The 17,657-nt window shown below is 55.8% G+C and overlaps 6 protein-coding genes across 6 annotated transcripts; 2 read left to right on the forward strand and 4 right to left on the reverse strand.

The window, feature by feature from the left end:
- Nucleotides 1-66: 66 nt before the first annotated feature.
- ACET3X_002632 (uncharacterized protein) lies at nucleotides 67-2,448 on the forward strand (the record flags this gene model as incomplete). The annotated part of the gene is made up of 6 exons (XM_069449396.1): nucleotides 67-97; nucleotides 147-184; nucleotides 235-322; nucleotides 369-718; nucleotides 762-1,403; nucleotides 1,450-2,448. The coding sequence occupies 6 exons, from the start codon at nucleotides 67-69 to the stop codon at nucleotides 2,446-2,448; spliced, it is 2,148 nt and encodes a 715-aa protein (XP_069309179.1).
- Nucleotides 2,449-2,802: 354 nt separating this feature from the next.
- ACET3X_002633 (uncharacterized protein) lies at nucleotides 2,803-3,346 on the reverse strand (the record flags this gene model as incomplete). Its single annotated transcript, XM_069449397.1, has 3 exons — nucleotides 2,803-3,039; nucleotides 3,106-3,243; nucleotides 3,290-3,346. The coding sequence occupies 3 exons, from the start codon at nucleotides 3,344-3,346 to the stop codon at nucleotides 2,803-2,805; spliced, it is 432 nt and encodes a 143-aa protein (XP_069309180.1).
- Nucleotides 3,347-4,659: 1,313 nt separating this feature from the next.
- Nucleotides 4,660-11,349, reverse strand: ACET3X_002634 (uncharacterized protein; the record flags this gene model as incomplete). Its single annotated transcript, XM_069449399.1, has 4 exons — nucleotides 4,660-7,661; nucleotides 7,724-8,171; nucleotides 8,832-11,129; nucleotides 11,182-11,349. The coding sequence occupies 4 exons, from the start codon at nucleotides 11,347-11,349 to the stop codon at nucleotides 4,660-4,662; spliced, it is 5,916 nt and encodes a 1,971-aa protein (XP_069309181.1).
- An 896-nt stretch (nucleotides 11,350-12,245) lies between these two features.
- Nucleotides 12,246-12,890, reverse strand: ACET3X_002635 (mitochondrial 37S ribosomal protein uS12m; the record flags this gene model as incomplete). Its single annotated transcript, XM_069449400.1, has 3 exons — nucleotides 12,246-12,311; nucleotides 12,365-12,465; nucleotides 12,518-12,890. The coding sequence occupies 3 exons, from the start codon at nucleotides 12,888-12,890 to the stop codon at nucleotides 12,246-12,248; spliced, it is 540 nt and encodes a 179-aa protein (XP_069309182.1).
- Nucleotides 12,891-13,222: 332 nt separating this feature from the next.
- ACET3X_002636 (uncharacterized protein) lies at nucleotides 13,223-14,913 on the reverse strand. Its single transcript, XM_069449401.1, has 6 exons — nucleotides 14,549-14,913; nucleotides 14,440-14,481; nucleotides 14,287-14,392; nucleotides 13,707-14,240; nucleotides 13,587-13,659; nucleotides 13,223-13,537 (listed from the first exon to the last, which is right to left on the reverse strand). Exons 1-6 carry the CDS (start codon nucleotides 14,708-14,710, stop codon nucleotides 13,465-13,467), a joined length of 990 nt encoding a protein of 329 aa, XP_069309183.1. The 5' UTR covers nucleotides 14,711-14,913; the 3' UTR covers nucleotides 13,223-13,464.
- A 273-nt stretch (nucleotides 14,914-15,186) lies between these two features.
- Nucleotides 15,187-17,598, forward strand: ACET3X_002637 (uncharacterized protein; the record flags this gene model as incomplete). Its single annotated transcript, XM_069449402.1, has 2 exons — nucleotides 15,187-15,282; nucleotides 15,334-17,598. 2 exons carry the CDS (start codon nucleotides 15,187-15,189, stop codon nucleotides 17,596-17,598), a joined length of 2,361 nt encoding a protein of 786 aa, XP_069309184.1.
- Nucleotides 17,599-17,657: the final 59 nt, after the last annotated feature.

The raw sequence follows: 17,657 nt of genomic DNA on the forward strand, positions 1-17,657 counted from the left end.
CGACAGCGCTGCACGCTTCACCGGCGTATTTCCCCCCGGCGGCATTGGCTGCCCTACCCCGCCGCTATGGCGTCCATGATAGACATCCAGCGAGAACGTATGCAGCCTCGGGCACGCACACAGACGGCGGCTGACAGGACACATAGTCATTCTCAACTCGATCAAGCAGACGACACGCGGCGACGTATGCAGCCCCAATCCAGCGCCTGTACCTCGCTAACGACTCGTGCGCAGTGGAAGCTCCTCATCGTCGACGAGGACAGCCAGAAGCTCATCAACAACGTCGTCAAGGAAGACGACATCCTCAACCTCAACATCACAAGTATGCGCCCCTGGCCCTGTCCGCGCGCTGCTTTCTGACCCCGCAGACATTGAGCGCATCGAGGACCGGCGGCAGACGATACGCGACATGGACGCCGTCTACATCATCACGCCCAAGCCGCACATTGTCGACTGCATGATGGCCGAGTTCGACCAGCGCAGATACAGAGGCTTCTTCCTCATCTGGACGACGCTGCTGCCGCCACACCTCAAGGAGCGCATAGACCGGTCGCAGATGGCACGCGAGCAGATTCGGAGCTTCCGAACAGTGCACCTCGACTTCCACCCCCAGGAGTCGCACCTCGTCACTTTCAAAGACCCCTGGAGCTTCCCCATCCTCTACCACCCCGAGTGCAACAACCTCGTCGTGCGCCACATGGAGGACATTGCAGAACGGGTAGGCGCCTCTCCTCCCCCAGCCACTCCCGCTAACCACCCAGATCACGGGCATCTGCGTCGCGCTGGGCGAGTACCCCATCATCCGCTACTACCGGCCGCGCGCTCCCACCCACGAGGCCAGCGTCCTGTGCTCGCACCTTGCCCGCTTCGTCCAGGATAAGCTCGACATGTACGCCCAGTTCAACCAGGACTTTCCGCCCCAGTCGAACCGGCCCCGCGGCGCCCTCTACATTACCGACCGCTCCATGGACCTCATGGCGCCCTTTCTCCACGAGTTCACATACCAGGCCATGGCCATGGATCTGCTGCCCATACAGGACAGCGACAAGGTGACGTACCGCACCATTGTCAACGAGGAGGATCCCGCGGCCGAGGAAAAGGACATGGAGATCTCCGACAAGGACAGGATATGGGTCGAGAACCGCCACCGGCACATGAAAGACACGCTCGACAAGCTCATTAGCGACTTCCAAAAGTTCATCGCCGACAACCCCCATTTCACCAACCAGGACGCCCAGAACGCGGCCGGCATGAATGGCCTGAATGCAATCAAGGACATGATTGCTGGACTGCCGCAGTTTCAGGAGATGAAGGAGGCCTACTCGCTCCACCTCACTATGGCGCAGAAGTGCATGGAGATATTCCAGAAGCACAAGCTGCCTGATCTGGCCTCAGTCGAGCAGGTGAGTCGCACTGACCGTAGACTCGCCCTCTTGCTAACCTGCGCAGTGCCTGGCGACTGGCCTTGACGAAGACTACCGGAAGCCCAAGAACATGACCGACCAGATTGTGCGCACCCTGGACGACGAAGAGATAACGCCAGCGGACCGGCTACGCCTCGTCGCGCTCTACGTCCTCTTTAAGAATGGGATCCTGCCCGCCGACCTCCAGAAGCTCCTCCTCCACGCACAGCTGCCGCCCACTGACAGCGAAGTCGTCCGCAACCTGGACCTCCTTGGGGCGCGCGTCGCCAGACAGCTCAAGGAGAAGAGAGACGCACCACCTCCGCTTTTCCCGCCCAAACCAGCCCCGCCTCCAAACACCGAGGACTACGGGTTGTCCAGATTCAACCCCGCGCTGCAGGATATGCTGGAAGAGCATGTCCGCGGCAGCCTGCCGCAGGATGTCTTTCCCTTTACAAAGATGTCGCCCGACGACGCCGCGAGCATGGCGCAAGAGAATGCTGCGCCAGCGTCACTCCGCTCTGCAAAGCCGACATGGGCCAAGTCGCGGCTCGCCAGCGCAGAGCCGCGTCAGCGAGTCATCGTCTTTGTAGCTGGCGGCGCAACCTACTCCGAAGCCCGCGCCTGCTACGATGTCTCGAACAAGACGTCGAGAGACGTCTTCCTTGTCACATCACACATGATGAAGCCGCAACTCTTTCTCCGCCAAGTTGGCGATCTCAGCCAGAACCGCCGCACCCTGCGTTTGCCCGTCGACCAACCGCAGCCGAAAGCTCCAGCACATCTGTTCGAGAAGCCTGAACCGCCAAAACCTGCGCCGCCGCCGTCTGGCACCAAACCCCCCATGTCTGGAGGCCTGCCGTCCGGTCCCAGAGTCGCTGGCCCGAAGCCCCCGACCGCTGCCATGGGCGCCATTAATCTCAACGGCCAGCCACAAAAACACAGTCCGTCGCAGTCGCAGAGCAGCACAAAGCCTGGGAAAGAGGAGAAGGAGGGCAAGGAAAAGAAGAAGAAGAAGTTGCATCTGTTTTCCTCGAAGCATTAGTGGGGCTTGTTAACGTTTCTTGCTAGGGCGGTGCATACCTTTCTGGCGTTGTTTTGCTTTGTTCATAGCGAGGATTGACTGCTTCATTTGCTCTTGCGGGTTACTGCATAACTGGCATGGCGTTGGTTGGCTTGTGTAGAATCCTGGCGACTGCCACCTATTCGCTTTGTTGTTGGTTAATAGATAGATGGCAAGGATGCCGCTGATAGATACAAGTTGGAAAAGTACTCGTCACCACTCTTGCTCCTGTCAGACTTGTACGCCTTGGACCAGTCAGGATATATTTTCTGTCATGTCTCGTCCTGTAGTATCGCCTCTTGATACCCGTTCTTCCCTCTCACTCATCAGTCCAGACTAGTACGCCCACTTAGTCGAGTAATCTCGCGGACTGACAACAAGGCCCTTCCCCTTGCTCGCACCCCTGTACACTGTTTCCAGTATATCAATCAGCTCCTGCTTGGTGCCAATAGGGAAATTGATCTTGTTGTTGTTGCCCGTGCCAAAATCGACCTGGATGTGCTTGTTGCGCCAGAAGAACATTACGGTGCAGGGGTCGTAGATCTCGTACATGGCGTTGAAGTCTGGTACTTGCTGTTGCTGCATCAGTCGCGGGCGTATTTAGGGAGCAAGGTGCAGGCAAGAGAGAAAGGAGCTCACCTTGTTGTCGACGACGTAGATTGCAACCCAGTCTTTGACGGCATCGACGATTTTATACAGCATCTCGTCCATCCCCATGCATTCGGGTGTGTAGTCGTTTCCGAAACGGAGGCATACTATGCGTGCCTCTTCACTGAGCTGCGTAATGTGAGGAGCGGGACTGATGAGCAAGCAGGGAACGTACAATGGCCTGGTCGACGTGCCACGCGGAGGGTAGGTGCTGTAGCATCACTGAACCCATGATGGCGACGGTTGGGGACGTGAGAGAGTCACAGACGAGTATGATTGTTGTCAGTAGTAAGTGATGGAGTGCAAAATCCGCAAGCAAGTGGATGAAGCTGGAGAAGGCACAATCGATCACATGTCAGGTTTACCTACAACTGCTGGGAGTTCCGTTTGCTCCCACCCCACTGCCTAGAACAGACTATATCATTACGTCAATCTCTCACGCCCGTCGCGTAGTATTCCTCTATGCTTCTTTGGGGCGCATAGTATTCGGTCCTAGTACTGGGCGCAACATTCCCCGACCGCTTCGCCACCATCTCCTGCACAAAGGCCTCGTAGCTCTTGTATGGTCGCCCAGCCGTCTGTGGATGTTTTGCTGCCCAAGCGAGGAACGCCGCTTTCTGTTCTTCTGCTGCCTGCTGCTCTTGTTCCAAAGACATTGGTTGATTCCTCGCATCCTTGCTTGTGGCGCCTGGAGTTCGCTGTCCAGTCACGGGATCACGGCCAGCCGCTCGACGTGCTTCCGCGAGAAGGTCGGCGCTGGTGGGTGTAGTTGGTCGGTGAGAAATGTTGTTGGCATCATGGGGTTTCTGGTATGGATTTGACTTTCCGCGAAGCTTATTGATAGGGGACAGCAGTACTGATGTGATTGATAGCCCGGGCATCTCTAACGTTGACGCGGAATGAGATTCCCCGCCCCGAGACCGGTGTCGTAGTTGTCGAGTATATCAGAACTTGGATGGAACGCCCTCGAAGCCTGTCCCCTTGTCTCCCACGGTGAATGCAGCACGCTGGAAGGTTTTCAAGTAGTATATGCCAAGGACTCTTTGCTGCTGCTGACAAGACTCCGGTGTGCTATTAGTCGAGATACCTGGGTCGAGATACTGAGTCGAAATTACTTTGCATGTCTCCAACTCTCAACCAAGGACCCAAAGCTACATTTAATACTTCGTAAAAGACACAGCGGTTGCAGCCTACGAGAAGTCAGGGGTCTGAGCGGTAAGGCGCCCGGCTAACCGCATCGAGAGCGGGCAATGAAGAAATAGACAAGTGCCAATAAGCCAAGTCGTACTGATCAGGGACGGATGCCAGGACTGTTCTGAGCATGTGGTTGAACAAAATTACCAAGCTTCTTCGTACTACGACCAATAGCATGTTTGACTAAGCGTAAGTACACAGATTATCTGTTCGAGGTGCAACGAAACACAAGGCGACACGGGGGTGTGCCTGCCGAGCGATGAAGTAGAGAGACCCAACGGCCGAGAATATAAGGCTGGAGGAAATGGAAAACAAAACGCCGAAAAGAAGCCAGTCAACCGGCAATCCACATTACCACATCCGCCCTTTGCCCTTGCTGCCAGCCGCTGGACTAAGCGGTGGAAAAGCGTCTTCGGCATCCCTCCTACTCTGCTCTTCAGCAAGACTCAGCTGCATGGCAAATTCCAAATCCGACATCTCGCTCTCGTTGCTCGATCCAGCGGTCGTCTTGTCCTTCCTGGGGGTGCCGCCTTGGGAACGCGACGGCAGAGACTTTTTGCCTTTGGCGTACTTGATTGGAATATCGAACGCGGAAGGCGGCGTCGTGGCGGGTTCGTACATGCCAGCACCGGAGCTCTCGTTGAGAGAGAGGCGAATCGCTTCAGCAATGTCGGCATCCAGTTCTTCATCGTCTTTGATGGCAGGTGACGAAGGCTGGGCTTGGATGCTCGGCTCTGGCGTTACAGTCTCGCTGCTCAGGGCACTACTCTCGCGCTCGATGCGGCGCAACTCCTCCGCTTCCATTGTCTCCTGGGAGAGCATCGCGGCGTATGCCAAAGCCTCGTCCTCGCTCAACAGCTCCGTACCGAAACGACCAGCCAGACGCTCCGCCTGCTTGTGACGTTCCTGCCTGTCACGCTCCAGCTCAGACTGCTCGTTGGCGATGTAGTTCTTCAAGTTGACTCTGCCCGTACCAGCAAAGCGCTCTGCAGTGTTGTTGCTTCCGCGTTCAGCTCTTCGGAGTCTACGTTTGCTGCTTCTGTACTGATCGGCGGCAGAAGAGCTGTAGCTCCAGAACCGAAGCTGGTTGCCAAGCGACACTGCGCCTCGCAAGACAGTCGGATCTGGATCGAGGCATACGGCGCCGGCAGCAAACATGTTGATGCCGACTCCTTGGACAGAAGCCTGGGCCTGCACGAGCTGTCTGCGAGCACGCGAAGCATGTCGAGAGTGAAGTGTAGTGATGGGCGACATACTCGAAGCCAACGGGTCCCATGCCTGTACCAGGCCGTCGTTTCCGCCTGCTACGAGATAGAGAGAGGTGACAGCCAAGCATGATATCTCTGGCGAGTCGGTGTAGATGATGCGAATAGGGTCGATGTTGTTTGTATACTCGGACGAGCGCGATGTGGGCGCCCGAATGTCCCAGAGTAGCACTACGCCAGACTTGGTGCCAGCAGCCAGGAATCTTGCGCGCTGACCAGGAATGTCAGAAGGATATGCAGGCTGGCTTGCAACTGACATTGGCGAAGCATAGGGTGAGGACGCCGTGGAAGAAGTCGAGAAACCGAGTGCAGGATCTTCAGACAGGGTTAAAGTGGCAAACGTAGAGATATCCAGAGTGGTAGTGGTAAGCTGGGTGCTCTTGAAGCCGCCGAAAGTGAGCTTTGAACACCTCCACTCTTCTTCAAATAGGCTTACTCGTTCCGGTGAACTCGTAGTCGACATGTACGAAGAACTGCGCTCGCGGAGAGTAGTCGTAGAATCTAGGGCTCCCGTGCCTGGACCACCGAACAGAGATATAGTCGGCGCAGGCTGAGGCGTCATGACACGGCTTGAGGTAGTCGTACTCTTTCCTTGGTCAGTCTTGCATCGGGTGAAACGTCTGACGTCCGCGACGTCTCCTTCTTCCAGTCCGCACTCAAAGACGACTACGGCCTCTCCAGCGTGGTTGCCGTCGTCGCCAGCAAAGTCGACCTCGAGTCTTCGGCGCATATCCCATCCAAGGCACGTCTTCCGGAAATCCTTGGGCTGCTTGCGAAGGAACTGTTGTATCTCTCTGGTCTCTGCGGTGATTTGTTCCTTGCTCAAGCACATGCCATCCCACGACGTCCGAGGCGAGTAGCTGCCGTCAACATCGGCGTCGCTGTATGGATCTGGCCGTGCAGTGCGCCGGCTAGGCTCTACCAGGTTCCAGTAGACGCTGCGGCCAGTGAGCCAGCCCAGATACTCCGAGTATTGCTCAATGTCATCCTTGGGGGCCTGGCTGCGGGTTGGAAATTTGGTCAGGTAGAAGATCTCGCCAAGGGCATTCAGAGCGACCGCCCAAATGCGGTTCTGAGCATAGCGCTTAGCTGAGTACTGCTCGTCTACAGCGATGGCGATGATGGGTACGCCCGGACTGAGAACCCAGCGCGCAGTCAGCTCGCCACGCTGTACGCGAGACGACCGGAGACCATCTGTACCAATGCTGCAGGCACTGACGACACCAGCTGCAGAGCCCATCATCATGCCAATCAACCCCTCCGACAGCGTGGGGATTGTGCTCGACTTGGCGATCCAGACACTGCAGATGGCACCGCCGTCGATGCCTAGCTTCGGTATGCCAACTTCTGGCATAGTGAAATCGCTGGGCTCAGCTATGAAGCGACCACGCATCTCCTCCAAGGATCGGTAGTAACACGAGCCTTCTGGGCAGCCCTGGCCATAGATCATGCCATACGGCTGCGATATGTCCATGACATTGGGCCGTCCGACAACATCTCCGGAGCCCAGTCCCCACTCCGCAACACCGGGGAAGCGTTCTGAAAACTGACTGTAGAAGTGGGGGTCGCTCTGTCCCCACGGGTCGACTTTACCAGTCGTCGGATCGCTGCTGGTTACCATGCCAATATCGTCTGCACCATGAATGAAGCGCGGCATCTTCTTGTTCAGGCCAGACCCGAACGTGGCCTGCAGGTGATTTATGATGGTATATGTCTTGGCATCGTAGGTTATCATTGGGGTGACTGTCTGCATCTGCGCAGCGCGAGACGGCGTCGAAGGGACCTGCACTGGCTTGCCTCTAACGAGCGACCGCAAGAGCCTGGTGCGCAGAATGTACTCGCTCCTCCACGAAGCCAGTGCTGTAAGCCTAGTGAAGCGTCTCTTTTCTGACCGCACGACCAAGCCATTACCCTCAAGAGCTGAGCGGAATGCAGCATCTTCGAGCGAATGGGGGCCTGGGAAATAGCGAGCAAAGGCCACCTGCCAGGCGTGTGGGGTAGTGACTGCATCGTGGAAACGGCGGGAAACGAGGGAAACTGCGGCAAGGTCGTTTGGCGACAGGTGGGCGATGGCGTGGATCAAGACCTCTGCGCAAGGTCAGCTCGTGTCCGAATGTAAGCATTGTCAGTCTCGGGCCGTATGTACACACCATTTGGCAGCTTCGTGATAGGAGAGTCCTTGTCGCTGGGCTTCTTGCTGCTCTTGATAATCTCGAACAGGGGCCCATCAGCGGGTTTCCGTGGTGAAGTCTTCAGCGCATTTTCATATTCAGTGATTCTGTCCCTCGGCGGCGGCGAGGGGGACGCAATGCGCTTCAGTCCGTCTGGGTCCACGGTATCGGCTGTTCCGTTGCTGGCCCTGTCTGCACGCGTCGCATCGCGTGCGAGTCCAGCGGGCGTTGGCCCAGGCTCTCCCCACAGCTCACCCGAGTGAGGCTGCAGAGAGTCCTGCAAGTCATCGCTGCGGTGCTGTCCATGCTGGGAGGCGGTGGCGGTGTCGGGAAACGTCTGTAGGCGGGAAACGTTTTGTAATACGTTTGTAGGCTCTGGCTGCATAAAATTGTGGAAATGGTTCGTGGATGGAGGCAGTCGACCGAGCTTATGGGCAATGCTCAGTCAAAGAGGATGATGTGTTCGCGAGGATGTACGGTTTCGTGGTGTTGATGCGAGGAGAAGGTTCGGGAGGTGAAGTTGATGACTCGGTTTGCGGCTGCCAAGATAAGAAGGTCGTGATTGATATGACGATCGCCACTCGCAGATGGCAGCTGCGAACGTGGGGTTGCAAGAGACGGTACTGGCAAATCGCATCAACAGACCCACTATTACTTCGCATCTGGCATGTACAAACGTCACGAGTACCGCTTAGTATCTCATTAGTTTGTGCATTCCGATAAGTTCCGAACGAGGCACCAGCGTGGAGCTCGTTTTCTCCCTTCCGCTGACCAACCACTCCTTAAGGTATACGCAGATTCGTTAACTTCAAACGAAATGCATAACGTTTGTCTTCGGGTCTAGTGCCTGAGGACCAATGACAACGGGCTCTTGTATGATTCATTTAATTATCCAAACAGAACAAACGCCAGCCGGCATGCAAGGTTCATATCAAGGGACGTACAGCCGTGAGTATGCGGCTACATTCGTCCTGCAGCATACACATGCGGTATAGTTTTTCGAAGCCAACCCCACCCGGCAGTCGTCGCACAAGCTCAAGCACCCACACGGCCACACCAGCACAGTCCTCGGCGACATCTGACAGACCACACACTGTGGCCCCTCCGAGCCCATACCCTCTGCTCCCGTGTCCCAGCTGCCAGCATTGCTCGCGCCCTGTGGTGCAGCCGCGCTCCGACGGCTGAGAATGAAATCCTCCAGAAGCTGCTCCTCTTCATCTGGAGACATGTCGACGCCACCACCCAGCTTGTAGCGTGATGTTGTGAGGATCTTGGCTTCTTCGCGCTCGAGAGCCTTGCGGTACTGCGAGCGTGTCATGATGCCCGAGCTCTGGAGGTGTTGTGACAGCAGCTTGGCTTCCTCCCGATCCTCTCTGGTCTTTGGATTGAGGAGCTGAGAAAGACGGGAGAAGTCCATTGCGTCGTCGGCCAAGGGTGTTTCTTCCCGGCTCCGCTGGTACGTACCGCGCGTAGGCGTCCTTTGGCCATCGTCCACGTCTGACCATTCGTCGTTATCTGTCGTAGTAGCATATGATACGACGCTGGTAGCGTCGTCGTCTTGTGGAACAACATAGTCCCGGCTGTTGTCAACCTCGTTCCAGAGACTCCCGTTGCGCCACCAGGAGTACAAATAGTCATCGAGACGGTCCTCCGAGTCCTCTGCATCTGGCTGGGAGTAAAAGCCACTCTGGCGGAGCCTCTCCTTCGCGAAGGACTCGACATCGAATTCTCGGTTCTGCCGAACGTGGGACCGGTCATCCATGGTAAGCCACGGCTCTTTTGATGGTGTTGTTTGGCTCTGGTATCGTCCTGTTCCAGCTGCTGAAGCATACATCTTTTCATCGACATCCATTAGTCCCACAGCCCGTCGTAGCCATCTAGGCCGGTAGCTAATCCCCGTCTTGGTCAATGCCCAGTATGTGATCCTTGCAAGGCCGAGGACGATCAACTTCGATATGCGATAGAAGAATTGATACGTCTGGAGATAGCGACTACGCTGCTGAAGCGCGGGGTCATGCTGTCCCATAGCACTAGAGGAATCAGCAGAGACTACACCTCGCGTCTTGCGCTCTCTCGCGTAGCCTGACGAGGATTTTTCCGTCCTAGTATCACTAAGCTCATCAGTCACCTCAACCCCCTGCGCGAATGTATCGTTTCTGAGCTCGGGCGGGATGCTGGTAATCATCTCTCGGGTTTTCCGCCGTCGAGCGAGCAGTTCCTGTAATCTCTGCTTTTCAAGCCAGGTCATTGCATGGACGTTGACTCTAGTTCCCTCGTTGAGAAACACGGCCTCACTGGCCGAGGTCAGAATGACATAGCCTACCTTGAGTATGGTGGTGTAGAAGTCTTCGTGCCAGTTGATGGTCAATGGCGTGATCGAGGATAGGTGGATGTTGGCATGCAAATTACCATAAGCCAACGAGAACCTCTCTCCCAAGCTCAGATTCTCGGTGTGTCCTGCCGGCGGGGATATTACAGTAACAAGGAAAGCCAAGAGGTAGATTAGTGCGCACACGGCGATGCCCGCCAGTATCAGCAGGTGTGGGATGAAGCCGATAATGCAGACTGTGGGAAACCTCAGGATGCCCACATAGTGGTCTGGATCAGTGACCATCCTGGTCAGACGGACGCAACTCCAGGCGAAAGCCGACATGTATGCTAGCCCACACATGGTGGTTGTCACTAATCGCCATCTCGAGCGCACTCCAGCAATGGCTAACAAGTTGCTTGTAAAGTGGCTTACACTGGAGATGAGAGATATCAACAACACTTCTGGCGGCACATTGGCCATCTTGGAGAGTTTCGACCTTGGGATCGTGAGGGAAGTACCGTTTGGGGTGAAGACCGGCTTTGGCTTAAAGAAGCTTGTTGAATCGACCGCCAGCGGTTTCGTCACCACAGCCTCTGCCTCTGCAAATGCGAGCGAGTGTTCAAAGATGGTCATGCCAACCTCCTGAATCGGACGTCTTCCCTGCAGGGCGCACGCCAGGGTATCGACAAACTGACCGAACCCTAGGGTCACAAACATGGGCCACAGCAGCGCTAGCGACCCAGATGATCGCGTGCTCGACGGATCGATGGGTAGCATATTTGCAGCTCGGCATGAGTCCTCGGTGGTTTCCCAGAAGAGGACTGCCGATGCCACTTGCCACAGATAACCGCCTTCGCCGGCAAAATCTGTGTCCAGCTGCCGGTCGTCCGCCCCGTATTGCATTGCCGACCATCCTGGTGAGGTTTGGCATCGAATGGCCCGTAGAATGCCCTGTGTTTGATAGAGGAACAAGATCAGGGGCATGATGTAGAGCGCGAAGCGGAGGTAAAGGCGGTCGAAGGAGAGCGGCACGCGGCTGTTTCCATAGAAGTGAGTTCTGTTGAGGATGATTGCCTGCGAGCATGCATTTAGTACGAGTAGTGTATAGTCAGGAGGTCAGTCTTACAATCGCAAAGGTTGCGATGGCCCATTTGGAGGTGATGTAGCTGAACCAAGCAGCCACATTCCTCAGAGCCTGCCACACTGTCATGTCGCCATCAGTTGTTGTTGTTGCCACCGCTGAAGCCGCAGCAGCAATGGATTCCTGCACAAAGCTCGGGGCTGCAGTTGTCATGGTGCTGTTAGTCAGGTTGGCTGTTGGTTCGGCGATAACGCTTCCACCCGAGCGCATCATGTCGCCAAGAGAGCTGGCTTTGGAAAACAGACGCGGTAGTGCCATGAGCAAGTCCGCCGGCGACGGCAAGAAGGAAGTCGCGTTGGCAAACGCGCCGGGAGACTCCATGCGGACGGCTGCGGATATCCGAGGATATCCAGAACTACTTGGAATATCGAGGGTTGGGCCGTTGTTCGACTGGAAACATGGTAACTGTGAAGTAGACACAATCCGCGCAACAGTTGTGTCAAGCGTTGTGGGGATGCTTGAGGTGATGGTAGCTTGGTCCGCAAGTTGGCCGTGTCAAGCGTGGGGATGACGCGACCCGAGCGGGCGGGCTGCAGCTACAAACGTGGGTAACCTCCGCCCCGGCTCCGAGGTGTATGGGCTTGTGTACCCAACACTTGAAAGCGTTAGGGACATGCTATATTTTATATTGATGTAGTAGAAATATAATAAGTTACAGCCTTGGAATGCAGGTCTTGCTAGAAGACAGCTTATTACAAATGGGCTTCTTTGTCACGGTCGTTCCTAGTGGTAATGCATATCTCGAGTCCACGTACTACATATTCTAGTACGAATGAGCTCGAATGTTCAGACTGTATGATTGCAACAGTGCCTGGTCAGATCTAACTTCAAGGGTGGACAAAACATTCTACTTGGTCCTGTTCACAGAGTAGCGGCTTTGGTCCATAACTTGATAACAACGAGCTTCATGTATACCTGAGCCGTCGAGCATCTATGCACCGAGTCCTCAATTGTCATCTTACATGCACACATGGCATACAAGTGCTCTATATTCCAACGCCGTTGATGCTAGGTATAATACAGTTGTATACACTCCAAAGCAGCTTCGCCTACGCCGTCTTGGGTTTCTTTGTGCCGTACTTGGACCGCGAGGTGATCCTGCTACCAACACCACCCTGCAACTTGTTAGCGTCGTGTTCTCGTTCACATTGACGACTGCATTGCTTACCAGATCTAACGCTCCTCTGACCAAATGGTACTTGACACCAGGGCAATCCTGCGCGCGGCCACCCCGTACCATGACAACCGAATGCTGCTGTACATTATGCCCTAATCACTGGTTAGTCCCTCTGCCGCTACAATTCCACGTCTCTTTTCATACCTTCTCCTGGGATATACGCCGTGATGACTTTGCCCGTGCTCAGTCTGACTCTCGCAATCTTCCTCTCGCCCGAGTTGGGTTTCTTCGGCTTCGTCGTTCCCACTTTCAGACATACGCCCTTCAGCTCCGGTCTATCCCTCAATTGCGGCGATCGCAGTTTTCGCGCCTTCTGCGCTATCCGTCCTTGTCGCAAGACTTGTATTAATGTGCATTTGTTTGCGCGCTGTGCTGGTGTTGGGCCGACTGCGAAGGCCGGCGTGCTGTGCTGGAAAGCGGTGGCGGCGATGGAGGGCCGTATTGATCGCGCCGGAGCGAATGGGGCTGCGGAGAGGACCGAGGGTCGTGCAAGACGTCGGAAGAATGTGAAAGACATGGCGGGCGCTGTGGTGTGGCTCGAGATGTTCGCAATGGACAAAAGTTCGAGTTGCAAGAGCAGAGGCGGCTGACTCAGCTAACAGTGCTAATCGTATCACCAGCCATGGACACACCAGACGCCAATTTCATGATCACGCCAGAAAGAACCTGTGCAAACACTCTTCCTCTGGCTGGGCCAAAGGTAAACACCCAGTCTGAAATGAAGATTTTCAGAGGGTCGTGGACTGGCCGGCTTGTAACATTTCGTGACATCAGTCGCGCAGCATCTTGTCGAGACATCAACATCCATCACATGAAAGAAGAATCAAACACTATCATCAATCTCCAGCATTATGAGTCTGCACAAGCTGCATCACAACCTGTTGTAACATTCCCACGCGTCTCTAGTATGGCTTCTTGGGTCTTCTAGACAATGCGAGCCTTACTTCAAGCGAGCACGTCAGTGTCACGCATCGCCCGCCACTTCTGACGGCTTGGTGACCAGGAACGCAATCGTACACAGTGTATTCAGTGATGCCTTCCAAATGTAACGCTGTGCTAAGATAGTGGTAAGAGTCCAGACAAGAGCCCATCTAGAGGAAGTAATCGGGGGTCCTCCTCGAGACCATGGGCTCGCCAGCGCGGGGGCAAGGGTCGAATTGCAGGCTGTGCTCGTGTTAGAGAATGTAAAAATGGTCAGTGGGAGAAAACTTACAAGGTGTACTTCAAATGCTCATCAATCTCCATGATGGCGGCCTGGTTGCCGCATCTGTAGCAGTAGTTGGGTGCTGCAAGTGTTAGTCATACATTCAGTGACAGAACGGGCATAGCCTACCCGAGAAGATGGTCACGACATTCCTGTCTTGCGACCAATTGTACCCCTCCATGACCAGCTGGTGAGCACGTGCCACTAGCGTCAAGCCGTTGTTGTGGTTGAAGGCCTCCGAAATGTCCTGGCCGAACGTGTATCCTGCACCACGGGGCGAGATTCCCCAGCCACACCTGTCGTCGGGGTCGGACCAGAGCAGGTCGCACATTGGTCCCTCGTGGGGCACCTCTTGTATGCGGTCGAGCGCCCTGATGTTGTCGAGCGTGTCGATGCTAGGAGAGAGACCGCCGTGCAGACAGAAGATCTGGTTGTCGATCAGGGCAGTAAGCGGCAGATAGTCGAACAGGTCTGTAAAGTATTTCCAAACATTGGCGTTGCCGTACTTGCGGAGACACTCGTCGTAGAAGCCGTACACCTGCGTGATTTGGCGGGACTCGTGGTTGCCACGGAGGATGGTGATGCGCTGGGGGTATCGGATCTTGAGCGCGACCAGAAGGGTCACCGTCTCGACGGAGAAGTAGCCTCGGTCGACATAGTCGCCTGCCGGTGTCAGTAGGAATAGATGCGGCAGGGGCAGGCAACGCACCCATGAACAGATAGTTTGTGTCCGGGTTGGGGCCGCCGATCTTGAACAACTCCATCAGATCGTGGAACTGGCCGTGTATATCGCCGCAGACTGTGACGGGGCATTTCTGTATCAAGGTGAGCGGATGTCAGAGTCGTGGGAGATGGTACATACCACTGGCTGTACGTTGGACTCGTCCTGGAGTACCTCGCGGGCCTGTAGCACGATGCTCGTCAGAAGATGCAAACCGGACAGTTTTGCTGCGCGAGACAATGTCGCATACCTTGTCGCATAGTCTCTGGACGTCGCTCTCGGCCAGCTGCTTGCAGCTCATGAGGCTCTCGATCCAGCCATCCAGCGTGGGGATTGTGGTCGGCTCAGACGTGGGGGCAGACGACAGCTGCATGGGCTCTGGCATCTTAACATCCTCCATATTGGTATCCATGGTTGTGGGGGTGCGGGATCGGTGTAGATGGGGTGGTCGATCGGTTGCTGTGGTGTAGAGCTGTCGAGGGGTTCTTCCCTTCAAACTCGGCCAATGACGTGCAGCAGACGCGAATGGAGGCGGCAGGCGGGAGCGACTTTCAATTCGGGGATTCGTATAACTAGAGACTGTGTGGCGTGCGAGGGGATATCAAGGGCGGCAGCAGGGTCTATGACAGGAATATGGGAGAATCAACACCACACACCGCAGGCATATACAACCTTGGAAGCGCTGGCCGCAATGGAGAATCGTTTGTCCGCGCCGGGTACCAAGAGCCGCAGAGGATTTAGCGCGAACTGCCGCCGGGTCCGTGCGAGTGCGCGGACGCTACTGCGGGCATCTTTGTGCAGCAGCCGCGACCCTCGTCCTTTCTCCACTCTACACTCCATTGTCACTATTGCCCATCGCAGCCACCAACGCGACAAGCAATAGCAACAATGCCCGCAAAACGCGCATACAGCGCCTACCTCTCCAGCACACCTGCGGATGTGCCAGTGGTCACTGCCAATGGCGCCGGCGCTCCACAACTGCAGGTGAGTGCGCGCTGTGGATATAGACCTGGATGAAGCTCATAACGATGGCAGACACAGCACCCCACGCCCTCCTCTATAGACTATCTACATGTCCCAGGTGGATGGCCACAGGACTACGCCGTCGATGCTGAGCAAGTCACACCTCCGCGCGCTTCTCTCTTCAGCACGCTCGGCAAGTGGGCTGCGACCGTCAGCGTTGTCAGCCTGCTCTCAATCCCAGCGCGCCTCGCGAACCGATACCTCCGCCGGCAGACGATCAAGGCGATCCCGATCATCTCCTCGGTTGGCTCCAGCAAGAAGCGCTTCATCGCCGCAGGTGTGGCCGATGACGAGTACGCGACACCCTCACCTTCAATGCGCGCGCGCGCGAACCAAACGCGTCGCGAAAGCCAAAGGCAGGCGCGCCAGTTCCGCGACCCGCGAATCCGACATACGTCATCAGCCTATACGCAAGATTATGATTTGGCGATTACACCCACATTGCGCTATTCTGATGACGCGGACACCTCCCTCGACGCCAAATTTGACAATTCTGGAGACGCAAATACATCCCTCGATGTCAATGTCGACTTTTCCTTTGACAGCATTCTCACGTCAACCCCGGGACGCAACTACCATACTGGCTCTCCCATCAATGCGTTCTGGGACTCCCCTCAGGTTGGCTCACCAACGAGCCCGACTCCGTCTCTCCAGTCGTACGACCATGTATACGAATCGCCCGCTTGCGACAATGCAGCTCCGGCATGGCTCTTCTCCCAGTCTCCTGTAAACGCCGCTCCGGATCCGACACCATCAGCGCAAGGATCCGCAAACTCTCTCCTCAAATCAAGTCGCAATGGCCATCGTGCTTTCAAAATCCCCACGGTTACACCTATGCGACGCCAGCTGTTGAAGGTGCAGCTTGGCAATGATATCAAGCGCAGACAAGCCGCGCTTCCGACGGAGCCTGCGGAACAAGGTTCCACCGAGACCCAGTCGAACCAAACCAATCCCGAGGCAGCCAATGGAGACCCCTCCACTACAGATGATTTATCATACGCATCTCCTCTCGACAAGCCACACACACACTCTCTCTACAACTCTCCATCAGAATCTGATGGTTCGCCGATGCAACTTGACTCTGTGCCAGCTCCCACAGAGTTTGAATACGAAAACGACTTGTCTTTTCTGCTTGATGCACCGACTCCGCGACGCAGAAAGGGAGTGCGCTGGGAAAAGAGTGCTAAATGCAAGGCCTTCTACTTTGATGAGCGAGTCAGCGAAATGCTCGACTCCACGCTAGAGACCATAAACTCCAGTCCGATCAGGAACTACTACGATGTGTTCCAGAATACCGATCGCGGCGCATCAGACGGCAGCGAGGCAGCATCCACTCCCGGCTCTTCAGCACCCAGCAGCCCGAAGATTACGCTTCTCGATTCTCCCGCCAAGGATGGCGGATGGCGCGGTGTCTCTATCGACGCTTTCAATGCCCCAGATGAATCGCTGGAGGAATCTCAGCTGTCACTAGAGCTTTTCGAGGATCTCCAGAGAGAGATGCAGAGGAAACTTGCTCTCGCACCACCTCCTCCACCGCCACCAAAACCACTTGTCGCGCCGCTCACTCCTGGAGAAGAAGAGATTCTGCAGGGTGCCGCAGCGAAGACCAACCACGGCCGCAACGCCAGCCAGTGGGTCATTGAACAGAAGTTGTATGCTCGGGACTTTGCGACACTGCTGCCTCGGGACTTCAACGGCGATCCCAGGGCCTGGTTGAACGACAACATTGTCAACGAATATCTTTCCATACTGGTCGCCGCAAAGAAAAAGGAGGTGGGCTTTGCACACAAACGCAACGGCCCCGCACCTCCACTTCACGCCTTCTCGTCCTTTTGGTATCAGACCTCCGATACCTCGCGCTGGACCAACAGATTTCAGCTCAAAGGCAAGCAATACCTCGATGCTGAGCTTATCCTCTACCCCATCTGCGACAAAGGACATTGGCGCCTGCTCGCGGTCTATCCCCGGGAGCGCTCCATCGAGTACTTTGATTCCATGGGTCTCGACGGGCAAAAGTACATTGACCGTCTCGTGGAATACCTCAAGCAGGAGCTCGGCGAGCACTGGATTCCCGAGGAATGGAGCAAAGAAACTGCCCAGCGGAGCGGACAGCAGCTCAACGGAAGCGACTGTGGCGTCTTCACTCTCATGAACGCTCTGGCCCTCATCCGCGGCGATGCCCCTGACCGCGTCGTTGCTACTAATGGTATGGACGACGCGCGCAGGCGTATTGCAGCCACTCTGCTAGCCGGACAACCCACCACCGAGCTGGAGTGACAAGTTCGCATCACTCGAATCTGAATTCTACTTTCGTTTTACATTGCATGGATTGGCTG

Source organism: Alternaria dauci, chromosome 2, assembly GCF_042100115.1.
Source record: "Alternaria dauci strain A2016 chromosome 2, whole genome shotgun sequence".
NCBI lineage: Eukaryota > Fungi > Ascomycota > Dothideomycetes > Pleosporales > Pleosporaceae > Alternaria > Alternaria dauci.

Coding starts and splice junctions, on each gene's coding strand:
- ACET3X_002636 (XM_069449401.1), bottom strand. CDS start 14,710: ATGGATACCAATATGGAGGATGTTAAGATGCCAGAGCCCATGCAGCTG. Junction 14,393..14,439: donor AGTCCAACGTACAGCCAGTG/GTATGTACCATC, acceptor ACCTTGATACAG/AAATGCCCCGTCACAGTCTG. Junction 14,241..14,286: donor CACAAACTATCTGTTCATGG/GTGCGTTGCCTG, acceptor TGACACCGGCAG/GCGACTATGTCGACCGAGGC.